Source organism: Macrobrachium nipponense, chromosome 32 (assembly GCF_015104395.2).
Source record: "Macrobrachium nipponense isolate FS-2020 chromosome 32, ASM1510439v2, whole genome shotgun sequence".
Taxonomy (NCBI): Eukaryota; Metazoa; Arthropoda; class Malacostraca; order Decapoda; family Palaemonidae; genus Macrobrachium; species Macrobrachium nipponense.
In genome coordinates, this window is record NC_061094.1 from 41,365,684 (window position 1) to 41,382,612 (window position 16,929).

The 16,929-nt window shown below is 34.0% G+C and overlaps 2 protein-coding genes and 1 long non-coding RNA gene across 9 annotated transcripts in view; 2 read left to right on the forward strand and 1 right to left on the reverse strand.

The window, feature by feature from the left end:
* LOC135207469 (proto-oncogene tyrosine-protein kinase ROS-like) overlaps positions 1-13,186 on the forward strand; it is a 169,797-nt gene extending 156,611 nt beyond the window's left edge. For 4 of the 6 annotated variants that reach the window (XM_064239196.1, XM_064239198.1, XM_064239197.1 and 1 more), the window contains 14 exons: positions 91-238; positions 563-762; positions 893-1,060; positions 1,232-1,430; positions 1,932-2,126; positions 2,609-2,830; positions 2,945-3,124; positions 3,484-3,626; positions 3,821-4,009; positions 4,261-4,473; positions 4,747-4,961; positions 6,175-6,323; positions 6,972-7,037; positions 8,174-13,186. In XM_064239196.1, the coding sequence (XP_064095266.1) occupies positions 91-238; positions 563-762; positions 893-1,060; positions 1,232-1,430; positions 1,932-2,126; positions 2,609-2,830; positions 2,945-3,124; positions 3,484-3,626; positions 3,821-4,009; positions 4,261-4,473; positions 4,747-4,961; positions 6,175-6,323; positions 6,972-7,037; positions 8,174-9,009 (3,123 nt within the window). In that variant the 3' untranslated portion in view covers positions 9,010-13,186. Of the gene's footprint in view, positions 1-90; positions 239-562; positions 763-892; positions 1,061-1,231; positions 1,431-1,931; positions 2,127-2,608; positions 2,831-2,944; positions 3,125-3,483; positions 3,627-3,820; positions 4,010-4,260; positions 4,474-4,746; positions 4,962-6,174; positions 6,324-6,971; positions 7,120-8,173 lie in introns of all 6 variants that reach the window. The other 2 variants (XM_064239201.1, XM_064239199.1) reach the window with 2 other exon arrangements.
* LOC135207473 (uncharacterized) lies at positions 76-16,256 on the reverse strand. 2 transcript variants are annotated; one of them, XR_010312968.1, is made up of 3 exons: positions 15,995-16,254; positions 4,725-4,942; positions 76-211 (listed from the first exon to the last, which is right to left on the reverse strand). It is a non-coding gene; the product is annotated as an uncharacterized LOC135207473 (long non-coding RNA). The 2 variants fall into 2 exon arrangements; XR_010312969.1 differs by lacking the exon at positions 76-211 and adding an exon at positions 3,895-4,029 and having other exon boundaries at positions 15,995-16,256.
* LOC135207472 (vacuolar protein sorting-associated protein 28 homolog) overlaps positions 16,256-16,929 on the forward strand; it is a 72,691-nt gene continuing 72,017 nt past the window's right edge. The window contains exon 1 of the mRNA XM_064239205.1: positions 16,256-16,391. Coding sequence (XP_064095275.1) covers positions 16,286-16,391 — 106 coding nt within the window. The 5' untranslated portion in view covers positions 16,256-16,285. The remainder of the gene's footprint in view (positions 16,392-16,929) is intronic.

Here is a 16,929-nt window from a genome sequence, read left to right on the forward strand (position 1 = left end):
ATCTTGTTCTATTAGTAACTTATGAACATTTCCTGTAGGTTCTGAGTTTTCTGTTCTAATTTTTATGGAATCATCCTCCCCCTCTTTCAGAAAAGTATGTCTTCAGTCATCACAGTTAATGCACTCCAGCCATATAAAGAGTACTATTTTCGAGCAGCAGTTGAAACAGCATACAATCAGAGGCTTGGTATTGTGTCATTGCCTGGTCCTGCTGAAATATTCAAAACAAAAGCTAAAGGTAAAGTTTACTTTTATGCATTAATCTACTTAATCATGCACTAATAGAAATCCATACTAAGTATGTAATTTATAAGATTTCCTGAATGGTCTGGGGAAGTAAAATTGTAAATTTAATGTATTCTAAATCTTGTGTTGCTTAGAGCCAAGATATACAGTACTTTATTTCACATTTACTACTGTATTATACTGTACATTCCTTAAAGTTTCAAGTTTGATTTGAGTCTATAAAATTGTATCTGTCATGTAAATAACATTTCATATTGCAGATTAGCATCAACCTAAATAATTTCAAAATGGATCCTTTTTTTTTTCTTTACATCAGCCCCTGATAGTGTTGGAAAAGTGACTGTAGAGGCATTGTCACCTGAAGAAATAGTTTTGAAATTTAATGCTGTCAAGGATCAAGAATATGAAATCCACTGGCAGGGAGAAGCTGGTTCTGGTCAGATACGACCAGAGTTCAATAGCAGTGGAGAAGTCGATAGAAAAATCAACAAACTTTATCCAAATTCAAAATACGAAGTAAGTTAAAGCATATGCCATAGTCATTCTTTCCATAAAAATGCAGACTACGTACCTGGCTTGAGTAACCTAGAGAATTGATGCCCCCTTAAGTTTCTTATAGATGTTTTAACAGTTCTTTTCATTTCAGGTATGGGTAAGAGTATACTCAAAGGATCACCTTATATTTACTGACAGCAAGCGTGTTACTGTTATAACCCTTCCAGAATTACCTTATATTAAATTTGAAAATGCAACAGCACGTTCACTTGTTATTTCTTGGACTGCGCCATCAGATGGTTCTGTTCTGCGACATGTTGTAAGTTGAGTTTTAATTACCGGTAATGTTTGGTCAATATTTCCCAATATCGTTTTGTCAATATTTCCTAATATCTTTTTGAAACAATTAACTCATGGACTTTAATTGTAGCAAAGAATTATTTTAGATGTTTTTACATGACTTTCTGGATGACTAATGATGTTATTTTAGTTTCAGTACATCGCATATGGAGAGACTCTGTGGAAAAATGAGCCAATGATACTGACTACTGCAGGTCGAACTTACACTGTTAATATAACAAAACTTCTCCCAGCTACATCCTACATGTTTCGAATAAGAGTGATTTATAACAGCAGTTATCATAGTTACATTTGGCCTAGAAGAGCTCTCTTTAACTTCACCACATTAGGCAAGTACCTTTAACTCAAATTTGTTTGATACTATAATAGTTTTCTTATACAATAGTGAAAAAATTTTCTTTCATCACAACCCGATTAATCATACATATGCCTTCGATTCGTGGCTCAAGTGTTCCCCAGGTTTATAGGTGAACATCAAGTGAGGAGGGTAATTTAGATTTGCCTGTCAGGTAAATGAGAGACTTTTGAACCTGCAGAATATTCAGAACTCATAATGCATGGCACGTAGAGCATATGAATAATTAGGTTGTTTAAAAAAAAACATAGAACAATATTCAAAAGCACACCACCTGGATGTTGAGTTATACTTTATCAGTGAATTTTGAAAACAGACACATTTTGTTCCAATTATCTTCATAAAAATATTTACTAGCATTGAAAATGATATTACCATAATCTTGAAATTAATATCAAGTGTTTGTTAAACTTTTTATTATTCAAATCCATTTTTCAGGAAACAGCACCTTATAGTTTTTCTTATTGTTATCCAGGTGAAATTCCAGGGAAACCTGGGCAAGTCATGAGACAGCAAGTTGGAGGGTCAGTCAGTGGTGGAGGCCTGCGTGTATGGTGGAAAAAAGCTCCAGAAAATGGGGCTCCCCTTATAGCATATACACTGCAGGCTGCTCCTTATAATGCTGAACTGAGTGACAACCTGACTTATGTCACCGTATACAATGGATCTAGTATGTAATGCCCTTTTTTATTATACATTTAATTTATTAATTCTAATAATGGGCTCATTTAAATGTACAGTACATAATTGGGATTGCAGAGTACATACTACCCTACTCCCTAATTTAATTGTTTTTAGGCAGTATTTTGAAGTCATTCTAGTGCTTAAAACCTGTTCATGATTTGCATGCATGATTGAAAAAAACACTTTGTTTCTGAAACCTGTTCTTGTTAACCTTATCAAATGATGGAATATCTTTTTTTAAGTTAACTAAAATAGATTTAGTACATTTTACATAATTATTTTTGTTTCAGTAAGTTAGCACAGATACATTGTTAGACTTTTACCATGACCCCTTTGTCATTTTTTACACTTGCAACATCCTTGCTTAGCTTTTATTTAACTGGAGTGAAGGTGTGTTTTCATTTGTATAATTACTTCCTTTATTACGATGATCCTGAAGAATTCGATTTGGTCATCTTTCCTCTCTAGACAACTACTGGCTTATCAATAACCTGGACGGTGCCTCGAGCTATATCTTCCGTGCTCGAGCCATCAACGAACTCGGTCCTGGTCCTTGGGGAGAAACCAATGTGATTGAAACCATCATTGGGCCTACAATGCTGACACAAACAGACATCCCCACAATCCTTGCGTCGACGATACCCTCTTCGCTCTTCTTCTTTGCTATTCTATTTGGATGTCTAATATTTGGTAAGTATGAGACATATCTTAATATCTGCATAAGACATTGTGCTCCCCATTTTCTATATGATTTTTTAATATGAGCCGATAAATTAGAACAAAGTTTATTATACTTTCCATTAGGAATGAGAAAAACTGATCGCAGGAGGAGAAAAGTAAAAGCTGCTTCCCTCAGTGATTCATCCCACCATCACCACCATCATCGTAATCGTGAGGTTGAATTGGCAACGTTACGTCAGTTACCAACCAATAACAACTTTGTCACGGAAAACAATGTCCTGTACAATCTTCATACTTTTCCAGGTTTGTTCAACTTTATATTTACAGTATAATACTTGAATGTGATTGTGACGCTATAAATACGTTTTTCGTGTAGAATTCAATAACGTTTAGCACTGTAACTATTGTCATGTTTTAGACACATTTTTAGACGCAGTGTTCTGAATTTGGATGAAAATTGAAGCAATGTAATATTAAAGAAGTTAATAAATAAATAGGAAGAGACTAGAGAGAACAATTCAAAAGTAAAAGGCAGTAATGATCAGGTCCCTAGTTATAAACTGGACATTTCAAGTGTACAGTATATCACAACCACACAAGTACTTTTAGTGCTAAATATATCCTGGAAGATGTTTAACTTTCAATTCAAAATCCTATTTCAGGGGATGACCTGGATTTACCACATGTTTCTAGAAACTGTATTACCTTGACTAAATTCCTTGGAAGTGGTGCTTTTGGAGAAGTGTTTGAAGGAACTGCTTGTGAATTACCAGGATGGCCAGATGTAACTAAAGTTGCAATTAAGGTACATACTTTTTGATGATCCTGATTTATTGTTCAAAAGATTATTTAAAAATGTATTACATCACTTGCTCAGTATAACCTGAAATAATTTTCTGAAAACTGTAAATGCTACAAAAGTACTTTAATGTTAATAAGTATCTGTCATATGTCCTATTTCCATAAGTAGGTGAGAAACATATTCTGTTTGTTCTTTAGACTCTACGAAAGGGTGCAACAGAGATGGAGAAGGCAGAATTTCTGAAGGAAGCCCAGCTGATGAGTCATTTTCAGCATGAACATATATTGCGACTTTTGGCTGTCTGCACTGATCATGATCCTTTCTTCCTTATTCTGGAGCTGATGGAGGGGGGCGATCTACTCTCATATCTCCGCACAAGCAGAGGGGTATGTTATCTCAGGTACTCCTGTATTTTACATGATACATACAATTTTTTAAGATACCCAGGGTGGTAAATGATTTGAATATTATTAGCTTTACATGTAGTATATGATATACATAAAGAATATAGCAATTATGAAGAGAAAGTCATACAAAAGTAATCTCTGCAAGCCTTAAATTATCTAACCTTAGACCTTAAATATTTTGAGAAAATTCATATTACCATTATCAACAAATAATATTCTGTACTTTACAGGCTGATAGTGGCTTAACCCTGGCTGATCTAGTGTCCATGTGTGTTGATGTAGCTAAAGGGTGTGTTTACCTCGAAGAATTACACTATGTCCATCGTGATCTAGCAGCCAGAAATTGTCTTGTAACAACAACTGACCCTGAACTGCGTGTTGTCAAAATTGGTGATTTTGGACTGGCTAGGGACATTTACAAAAATGATTATTACAGAAAAGAGGTAATGCCAGTTTGTGTGATGTTTATGAGTACTACTATATATTGAGCCTTAAGTAATAATGATCTCGGATATACTGTGAGACTATTACCATAAAGTACAGGAGACTTCATTACCTTTTTATTGTGTGTTCATTGACAGTTAACTTACTACAGTAATAGCTAAATGGGACACTTGTTGATTGATTATTATACGTATTGCTGTTTATATTTATACCCAGTTTGAATAATAAGAAGAAACAAAAATTTAGTTACCTAAACACTTTCTCATTTCCAGGGCGAGGGTTTATTACCTGTCAGATGGATGTCCCCTGAATCTCTTGTAGATGGAGTATTTACAAGTCACTCTGATGTTTGGGCATTTGGCGTATTGTTATGGGAAATCCTAACCCTTGGCCAACAACCATATCCAGCTCGTACAAACTTAGAGGTGCTTCATTATGTCCGAAGTGGAGGCCGCCTCACACGTCCACCTAATTGTCCAGAAGAGCTGTGAGTTTTTATTCTTATCTTTAGTAACTTATGCCCTTTGATTAACAACAAATAATTTGACATACATACGCATATCAGTTGCTGTTAAACTGAATCAGGTTCTTGTTAAAGAATTTTTAAAAACCATAGGTCATTTTCCTTGAGCTAGTTATTTGTTTTTCTTGAAAATTAACCTCTTAAATTAATACTTGTATGTGAAACTTTTGACTGATTAGTATTATATTGCAAATTGACACCCTATTTACATAATAGGAAAAAAGGTGTTAACTGGTACAAACTTATAAATGTAATGAGAAATGGGCAGGAAAAAGCATTTAAGGAAAACTAAAAAATGTACATAAATATTTACTGGTACTACTGAAATACTAAACACTTCTACCCAGAGCCCTTAACTGGTACTTACCGATATACTTCAAAACAGTGTCACTTAGCCCAAAACTAAATACAGTACAGTCAACACTTACTAATACTATCAAGCTAAACCAACTGTTAATCAGTACTGAAACCAATACCCAAAAACACAAACAAAATATACAAGATAAACACTAGAAGCATTCAGAATCAGTGCTGGAACTGAAGAAAATAGAGAAGCTAACATATGAAAAGTCATACGATATAAACTGATAGTTCACAGCACATCGGAAAAGAAAGGATTTAGGAAAATGAAATTTGATGCAATGATGAACTTGCAAAAAGGCTACCCTAAGTGGTTAAAAAGCCTGGGAAAGATAAGCTGCTGACCAGTGAAGAAGGATGAACAAGAGGTGATACCGAGGCACCTGACCACTAGAGACCAGAGCTAACCATAAATGTATGCACCAACCAACTGGGAGAAGCAGATCGTTTCCAGCTGCTGAGGATTGGAGCATCAAGAATTTGTGCTAATGCGCACCAACATTATATTAAAAGGGATAGGCTTATAATGAATAATATTACTGCATTGTTTATAACCAGAATAAAAGAAATAAAAAATTTCAGATGTTAATTAGAGAAATGATTGTAACAGTGTAAGTGTAGTATATATTACAGGATACCCTGTAGTTTTGTGCTGTATTCTACTTGCCTATCTCTTGTATTAATGTAGCAAGAATTTTTTTAACGATCAAAGCTTTACACTTATAGAAGACTCTCCTCACATTTCGTAACAGAAACATTTTATACTTCTTGTATTTATTTAACAGATAAATGTATGTGTATTAATTCTCCTCCCCAGCCACAAGCTGATGGATCGTTGTTGGAGCTACAGTCCAGAAAATCGACCAACTTTCAAGGAATGCTTAACTGCTTTGGTGGTGCTGCAGGAAACTATTTCTGCTTTGCCAGCTCTAGCTGTGCATAATGTCCACTATATAGGTTCAAATGGTAAGTTCCTACATACAGTACTTATCTGACTGCATTGCTTTGTTTGGTGTGGCTTTGACATTTCAACTCGTATATGTAAAAGAATTTGATAGTGAATGCATAAACATCAGTGATGTCTCACCAAATTACATCACCTTTACTTGCAAATTTAAGTTTTTTTTTTTTTTAATGCTTTGGTTTGCTAGTTCTTGCTTTTCTCTTTCTGAATTTTGATTGAAGTTGTAGCTTTTTGTCTTTTTTTTTTTTTTCCTTTTTTTTTTGCACACATGACTAAAATATTTCAACAGCTCATGTAATTCACAAATCATACCCAAAGCTTGTGAATGCCATGTGATATACCATCATTTTATGATAATGAAAATTATTTTGAAAGTGTAGTGTATGTATTCTCAAGGGTCACACAGATATCTGTTTTGTGATGTGCTAGTTTGAAAGTAAATGATGGATGCAATACCATAAAGTAATGTTAGCAACATAAAATTCAGTTGCCAGGAAAATGGAATGACTGAAGTTCATGAGCATGACAACATCATTCTGAAGTGTTGCTGTTGCCGTATATATTGATTGTCTGCAAGGCTATTACATGCATGGCCATTAATGCTTGCATTATTGCCTCTTTATTTTTATTTTATTTCTGTGTGTTTTTAGGAACCTGTGGACTTGATAATCTGGCCTATGCTGGAGAACGAGATGAAAACCACAACACAAACTCAGGTGGGGTTTCTCACAGTGATGAGTTCTTTAACGTGTAAATGGTGCACGGGCATGAATTTGCCATGGTCCTATTCTTAATCAGGTATTGAATATTTTCAGTGAATTCTGATTGTGTAATTAATGAAGTATGAATTAGATTTGCAATGCCAGTTCTTCTTCAGCATTTTAAAATAAGTAATCACCTGTGATATGTTTGTCAGAATGTGTCATGAATCTACTCTAATTGTTAGCTTAAAATGTACATTTGCAGCAATTTATTTCTGTCTTGGAGCTATGTCTTAACTCTGGAAAGTGAATGAATACAGGACACGTTCATTAGTTTGACTTTAGGGTTTCCAGATTTTATCTGATTCTTTAGTTCAAGTTCAAATATGTAAATTAAACAAGGTGGCTGTAGTGGAAGAGTTGAGAATGTTTTGTATAAAAGATTTGCAAGACATTAACATTACTATTACTTATACCTGGGGGAGATAGTTATCACAGGCAGTATAAAAGAAATAAAACAAGTTTCTTTGTCCTTCTGGATGTAGTTGGCATTACTTCATGTATAGGTGCATGAGGTTTGTAACATTAATGATTCTGTTGAAAATTGAGATAACCACTCACATTTTCACTTTTGCTGTATTAAGTAGCTGCACATGACTACAGTGTCTAGGCTCACATTTTCCAATGTTAAATAATTGTAAATTTAAAGCTTTTGAGTTTTAATGCTTTTAACATAAGATGTAAGTTAAGAGACTTGTAAAAAATGTAATGCTTTTAACATCGAATGTCAGTTGAGACCAATTTTAGCAAACTTTTTCCTTAATCCTGAATTTCTCCTAAAAGCTGTAATTCTGGTATTATTTTGCATGGCTGAAATACGGACATTATCTCAATTATGTACTATACGTATTTGTGAACGTTTTTATTTATATTTTCCAAAATGTGTTTTGCAAAACATGAAGGACATGTTAAATTATGTAATAGCTAAGTGAGCTATGGAAAGAAGTGTCAGTAATAATTGCATGTTCATCACATTTAATATCATTTGTCCTTATCATACACAGGGGAACCTCAAAGATAAGATATTGAAAAGATGGTTATAGGTCTTATCAAGGTTTTAAAAGCATGACTTATTCCTTTCATCTTTTCAGGAAATTCACTTCTTCATGAAAATGACTGCACTGGCAATTCATGGTCTGCTCAGACAAGCGAGAGTGTCGTAAATTTAGGAAGGAGGAGGGAAAGTAGTGATGATGATGCTGGAATAGGAGTAGAAGTTGAGGAGACAGACTCATTTTCAGGTGCCAGTACACTTCCTCTCACTACACCACTGAGAAGACATCAGCAGTATTTACAGTTAGTGAATGAACCTTCTGCCTCATCGCCTCCTGTTTCTCCTAGATCACCCCCTGCTAGTTTCCCTCTGGTAGGTGAAACATCATCGGACTGGTCAAGGCTTCCTTTGTCAATGTCTGGTGTTGAGAGCCCGCAGTCACCTTCTAGTCTGATTACAGAAGCTCAGGTTTCTGTACCATCCACTCCAATGACTTTGAGTGTTGCTTCTCCAGCTCCAGATTCACCTACAAGTGTTACTTTTACCTTTCCAACCTTACCAAGCATAATGTCTCCTGACCACTACCTCAAACCTTGTAATAATAAGGCTTTTGCAGGATCTACTCCATCAACTCTACATGAAAATGATGGGCAGGTTGAAGAGGAAGAGTCTGATTGCAACCAAATAACATTTGATAATTCATATGTTAATATGTCTGCTGGTGCAGATTTGAAGTCTGCACCAGAAGTGTCTGGTTCATTAGACTTGGAAAAAGTAAATGGTGTCATTCTAAGACGCAAGAAGGATTGTGATATGCTTGCTGACTTGGAAAACCATCGTTTGAGTGGGGTATCAGCATTGTCTGCTGTAAGTGGCATGACCTCTGCATCAACAGTTGACCTTGAACACAATTCAAGTCAATCTTGGTGTTAAAACTTATGTTTTCGATTGTGCAATCAAGCTTCTGTCATGTAATGACATGGTAGTGAAATAGTCATGGTAGCACTGATATTGGTATACCTGGAATGTAGTGTACTTACTGTATCTTTGTGCACAAGTGGGATGCAGTACAGCAGCTGGATAAGTTCAGTATTCTAGTGTGTCATTATAGAATAAATAATGAATTATTCAGCAAGAAATGCATACTAATGACAAATTATTTTAAATTATTTTGTTCAAGCTGAAGTAACTTTTTAATTTGAATTACAATCCCAGTGTCTTCCACAAAAATATCACCAATAATAATGCACATGTGACTTCTTTTGTTAATTGGCTTCCAAGTGCAGTACACAATACTACCTCAGTATAGTGCTGTGTGTAGGAAATCTAGAACTTTACAGTCTCCGGAGAGAACTACCACATATACTGTTTTAGACAGCTAATTATTGGAAACCAGTCTGTCAGAAACTGCTGTTTTCAGAAATACTTATATTGCAGTTATTCATTATTTGTTTTGAAAAAAAAGATTAAACCTGTGTTCATGTTGTGATGACATCCTGTTGAAGTACAGAATTTCATATACGGATTAACTATGTCAGTGACTTTTATCCTCTCCTATGATCCACTGAGAATTTTCAAACAGTTTTATGTGAAGGATATTGGATGTTCTTCTCCAGAAGGCAATTTTGCATGAAGGACAGTAAACCTGAAACAAAGAAGCAGAGATGTCATAAAATCCTGAAAAGAACCCATACTCCCTTATTTCTGCTACAATGTAGATCACTTAATCAGAGGTAGTCGCGGTAATTTACGATAAACAAGATGTTTTTGACAGATTAATCATGCTTATCAGGATTTCTTAATTATGAGAACTTTCCTTGTAGTTAGGGTGAAATATACTTTTATTTAGTGGTCTAGCAATGTGTGCTTTTCATCCAAACATATGACCTCAAGCTTGTATATTTTTTGTACATATACAGTTGTGTGTATAATGATAAAGTAAATATAACTGCTTTATGTACATATTTGATGTCTTTTAAGAATAACTGATGTATAAAGTGCATATGTAATGTTTAAAAGCTTTATTTTGCAGTATGCAATATTAAAAGCATACAGTACAATCCAATTTAGCTTTATATTATTATGTAAACATCTGATTTAAAGTTAAGAAAGCACCAGATTTGGAGTAACAGTGGACCTAGAGACAGAAGGATTAATGTATATTGATATATCTGTGATTGAAAAGTTGCCTAGCACTTTCCACTGAGAGTATGGGAAGCTCTTAATTGCAAGACATAGGAAAGGGTGATTTAGTTGTTATACAGTTTCTATTTCTGTTGTTTTATGGACAGCAGACACTGTTACCATTTTTCTTATTATAGACAGATTGAAAGGTGCAAGATGTTTGCCTACCTGACTTTTTTTCCTTAATTTTTAATGCAATTTTTCCCTTGTTTTATCAGTTTTATTTTAACTTTTCCTACCAATGCTGAGTTGTTGCAGAGAACCCAGGTGTATATATATTTAGAGCATTTATATCATGATGTACATAATCATAAGTCACAAAGATGAAGCCATTTAAAATTAAGTAGCTTTTTTTTGTAACTTAAACCTTTTTCTTCATAGCTTCCTGAGGACAGCTTATGTAATTGCCTATTTGTGTAGAAGTCGTAAATGTTTCCTGTGATATATAGCAAGGAGCTATATCATATTTAGTGGTGCAGACTGTTTAGACAATTGTGCTTCTGGTATTCCTGTAGTGACAGTTGTAAACTAATTTCAACTTGCTATCCACACTTCAACAATGCCAGTACTGCAATGAAATAAGTAGTATTTGACATGTGAATATTGTTAAACAACTAAAGATTTATCATCATGTGAAGTAAGTGTTCATACTATGCAATGTACAGTATTCTAGATTTAATGTCCTCCCTTGATTGTTCTTTAGGAAATTGTTTAATTTCAATACAATATCATGTGCTCATGTAGTTGATTTAATTTCAGAGCCATAAAATAGAAAGATATAGAGTTCAGTACTTTTTACATGATTTTTCAATTCTTCAAAAGTATTGAAATTTTATCACTAGAGTATATGTTGAGGTTGCTGAAATTTACAGGTACAGTATTTTATAGCATAATTTACTTATTTCCAGGTATCCAAAATGATTTTGGTGTTAGGTTTTCATTCTCATTTAGGAAAATTGGTAAATTATATACTAATTTATAATCACTTCACCCTAAAAAGTAGTACCATAATTTGATCAGATGTTCTTTAGTGTATACAGTAGATGAATTGAGGTAAAATTCTTGCATATTGCCATTTTCTGTGCCATTAGTGGGTTAATCACCATAAGTGTACCACACAGAATAATCTAATATTTCAGTAGGTTTTACAAGGTGGCCTTACACTTCTAAAGTTTCTTTCCTTCACTGTTGATATTTCACCTTAACACTTTAGGTAAACATGATATAATTCACTTCAGTGTGGTAAATGCCACAGTTTTTTGTGCAAATTTGTGTATGCAATTCTAGTTTCATTTTCAACAGAAAATGTGCTAAATTTGGTAAAGACTGGGAGGTGTTAGACCATACACATATAAGGGAAATTGGTGGTATAGGTAAGATAACTATCTATTAATGAACTCAATCTCATGAGGAAAACTTCCACAAAATAGGAAAATACTCGGTTAATGGCATTTTTTATGAAGGCTATAGGGGCAAATATGGATTGATGTACTAAATCAAGAGTTTACTGTGAACATAATAGTTATGTAAAATGTCAATGATGGTTAGTTGTCATTTGCTGACTTATCGAATACAGTATTGTAAAAGTAGATATCAGCAGATAAACAATCATATTATAAGACAGCAGACAATTGTTGGATCAGTTTGTTTATAAGGACAAAACTTTTCTTTAGATCAGCTTTATGTGTATACAGATTTTTGTGCACTGAGTTTGTTAAACTATGAAATAAAAATGCCATGGTTATTGTTATTTTTAGCTGAATGGGGATCTTCCTTCTCTAATGTGACTTCTGTTACTAGCATTTTAAGAGAATGTGTGTTCTTAAGCTTTATGGTGGTTAAGGACATAATTATATTTGTCATAGGCTAACGAAAAGGAATAGCTTGTTTTTGGACAATGTTATGCATCTTTTGTCATTATCAAAATCATTGGTAGACTGGCAATTGATAGAATACAATGCTGCTTTTCTTTAAATTCTCCTGACTGGTATAAAGCTGACAATTAACTGATATATTTTTCCAATGGCATTTTTTAGTCTTTGAGATTTCTATTACACCAATATCAGTGGCTTCATTGTTATCCTTTTTATCTAATGCGTACAGTATATTTTTTAGAATAATTGGCACAAAAGCCAATTACTGTACAGCAGTAATTGAATGTCATATGAGCCCTACTTTTGCTTTGTTACTGTTTGATAAATTTTGTATGATGGAATATTGTGTGGTTTACCAGTACTTCTCACATGATCCTAGTGACACACAGGCATCTTAGACAACTGATTCAGAACTTGTATTCATGAGCACTCGGCCTTTGCAAAATTACTGAGAGATAAAAATTCATAATGCACAAGTCTTGCAAAGACTTGATTACCAGCAAATCTGTTTGCTCCCCACATACATCTAACATGCACTTTATCGCAGTCATTACTCTTGCATTTTATTTTGATTATATGCTACTGAAATTACTCCTGTGACAGCCTTAAGTAAAATCACCTTATATTCTTCTGCAGTTACTGTGGTCTTCTTTTTGGGTGATGATTATGATATATTCATTTGTAATTTTTCATCACCATCATAATAAGGGATGTAATGAAAAAAGATTGTTTTATTTCTGCTTCTTTTTAACTGAATTTATAGATATGAGTGGTTTTGTTATGTTATCATTCTCTTTTTACACTTTGTTATTGTGATCTCCTCTTCCATGTGTCCCTTTTGCTTTGTTTTGTTAAACATAGAAATTTATTAATTAAGTTTACCTTAGGAATTAAACACTGACAGTGTCATCGAGTATGGTGTTAATTGAGCTTTAAGTAAGTGCTCTTTAATCTGGTGCTTATATGATGCTCTGGAAGCTGGCTTTAAAGAGGCACATATTTTGTATAAAAAGGGTTATTTCTTTTGTTGTACATAATAAATCTCCATTTGTCATTGACTTTTTGTAACACTGAAGAAATTGTTTAAAAAAAAAAAAAAAATGGTCCTGAAACCATGTTTACTGGAATGCCCCAAAAAGTCCCCGGTAATCTAATTCTCCAGATATACCTACCACTACTGATGCTTTGGATGTATGCTTCAGCGATTACAACATCGACCTCTAGATAGAATATTTAACAGTATACTTAAATTTAACCACAGTGCTAAGCAGATCAGGATAACTTGATTTTCAGCTCATAAAAATGGGGGGGGGGGGGGGGGGGGATTTTTATTAAGATAAGGCAAAGAATAAAACTGGAATTTGAAAACACAAGGCAATGATGCATATAAAAGAAAAAAATCAATTTATGGCAAAATATAAGGAAAGTGCAGATATGGAGGGCTACTGAAGGAACCAAATTTATTGAATAATGAGAGCTTAAATACCACTCGGCGCATTCTAATATACTGTGCATCTCTCAATAGACGCAGTATACTTTCTACAACATGCAACAATAAAATGCGATGTGGAGTCTCATCCCAAAGGCTGCATGTATTAATCATGAAATATGAACAAATGATTCCCAAAAGGAAAATGTTCACAAAAATATTAACTAAACACCAGATAAAAAACAAAAAATCGAATAACAACAGATAACTTACCTCCAACTTTAAATTAAAGAAATAAATTCGGTAGGAAAAAAAAAATCCATCATACTGTAATCTATTCAACCAATACACGATTCAGTGGAATGCAAGTTACTTTCTTAAATTACTGCCATTATCATAAAATCACTGACAATGTTTGAGAACTTTTGGGTTATTTTTATCTGGAATAAGTACATTGACATAGGATATTGATATTGTTTAATGATAATTATGTATTAAAATAATAAACTTCATCATTGCTTAAACGTTTAGCCTGGTAAAGTAGATGTAAAATCCTGTCATTTGATCTTTAGAATTACGAGTTTATTACAGGAAATGTCAAACTCATAGAGTATCAGCAACATAAGACGTATAATCCAACTAAAAATAAAACATGTAGTGTATCATTATAGTTGCATACACTAAAAAGAATGTTTGAGTTTACTGAATATTTTCATTTTCTGTGAATGGTAACTATAGAAAACGCGACTCTTTTCAGTTAGAAATTATCGTTAACTATAATTTATCAATATCCAAGCCTAATTCACTTACTCTTTCACACACGAACATAACATATTGTCTAATCCGACATTAATTCACCGGAAAATCCCTTAAAGTAGTACTTCTGGCACTTAACCAGTGACTACGAATGAAAAAGACTTCGAAGATACTACATTATAAAACCTCTAATGTTTGTTGATAACGTTTCATTAAACCAAAGACAACTGCAGCCAAGAACAACACAAGTTAGTATTTACATTTAAAGTTATGCCTGATAAATAGCTTAGCAGACTATTGTAGCCACTTTTAAATTGAATAGTCTTGTGACTACCTAGTTTTGTGCTGTATATAAACACACTACCGTATATACATAGTAATTTCCTTATGACAGCTACATTTCTTGGGTGATAGCATCATTGTTCACTGCATCTTAAATTTGATTAGCCATATCTAGACGATGATTTTTGCTTTTATGACTATTGCTCATTATAGGCTACATCTCAGGAAGTCTTTCAAACTGATTTCCTACAACACAATGTATTATTAGAAACCATCTTTTCCCCTACCTGACTTGAGATCCTGCGGCAGTAATTTCTTGTGCAAAAATAAATTTTTGTTAATTAAAACGTTAATTCACTACTCGCGATCTGCAACGCTAACATTCAGAGGTAGTAACGTCTTCACATCTCGAGTGCAATGACGGCTCTGGTTAGGGAACTGCATGGTGGCGATATTTTTCGATACTGAACAAGATTCTGCATTTTTCAGTAATCAAATTCAAAGTTGCCTCATGCGTAATCAAATTCAAAGTTGCCTCATGCGTTCAGTCAGAATAATCGAGTAATGTGTTTCTGTAATTGTCCTTGAGTTCGTAAATAACCGTGCAGAGGAATTAAAATTTTTATATGATACTTTGGACTAACTATTTCACTGCAATGAACACATTAGTTTTTCAAATTAGTCAATTGTATCACTATACTCCCAGGTTATTTGAGCTAATCTACCGACACTCAATTCCATGAAAAACACGTTACCTTATGAAGGAGCATAGCAATATTTTGAAATAATATCATAGCAGTAAGAACCTACCTTAAAACTTTCATTATTCTAAATGGAATGGCCTGGCGTAAGGTTAATTCTAGTATCTTCATAAGCTGTGCCTCTCAGAGTACTTTAAAAAATCAGGCTAAACATGGCCTAAATTTGCAAGCCCTTAACCTAGGCCTGGGCTACGTTGAATAGTAATTATTGTGTAAAATTTCGGTTAACTTAACTAACGATCTAAAAAAAAAAAAAAATCTAGGCTAGGTCTGACGTTTGTAAACTAACCTGGCATAAACTTGAGCTAATAGCATTCAACCCTTAGACATCTATATCTATGATTCTACCTCTCCAGACCAAAACACGTTTTTATTTCGTTTTCATCGTTTTTTTTTTATGATTACTGCCAATGTTCTATTAGGCCCATGTTAAAACAATTTTAAGTGCAATGGGTTATTTCGCAGGCAAGAAAAAAATAGTCTATGACTAAGGGATAGTCAGAGAATTTTATCCAAAAGATTTATGTTAGGCTCAAGAACCTTACTAGAAAATGGATTGCAATATATAGCCTACATGGTGATTTGGAATTACTTAGCATACATGCAGTGCAGTTGAAGGTTACTTAGTTTACCTTTACATAGTAAGTAGAATATGTTAACACTGGCGCCGAGTTGTTTGTTGTGGTTTGAATTATGTTTCTTCTTGTCATCCTTACATAAATGTTGACCTATATCATATAATATTGCTGTTTTCATGACGACTTTTTTAATTTTGGTTATTTTTTTAAATGGAAATTTAAAAAATAATAATCATTGGCTACTATATAGGAACATTAATTGATTACGTAATGATTCTCGAGTCTCGACAGTGGGAGTGTCGGTATGTTTCGTCACGTTTATGATTGGTGTGCCAAGAAATTTGGATGAACCGGCCTTGTACCTGCACGGTCCCTTGGCCCAAGGCAGTTATGGTGAAGGTGATAAGAGGACTGACGTGGACCTCTGGACACACCAGTCATCAAACACTAGGTAGGCTGTGTCTTTCGTATCTTTCTTACTGAGGCTAGGTTATAGTAGTACATGGGTTTGGTAAACCCCGTACGTTTGTTTGAACAAATTCTTATTTTAATTATATCACTGTGATATTTGACTGGTTGTATTAAGAGTTTTCTGGGAATGGTTTCAAACTGTCAATTGTGTAAGCTATTGTTAAAAAAAATTTTGGCAGATGTTACCTATTACTAATTACTCCTCGTCCGGTACCAATTTCCTGGAAAAATGGCGACAGTGTCTAGGAGCTAGGCCTAAGTTTGGTTCAAGCCTATCCCGTCAGCATAATTCATTTGTTTAGTTCTTTCTTGAAAAAGTCTCTTTTTCCTTATTCCTTTGTTTCTATTTATTCCTTTGCTTTTTTTTAATTTCCCTATCAAAAGCCACGAATGGTGAAGTTTTTCTTGTTGTCGTTGACATTACGTTGCCCGTCCCTTCAGCTATCACTGTATAACAAAATCAAGGAAGTTACTGGAGAAGAGATAGAAAATGCGTTATTACTAATTTTCAACCGCGG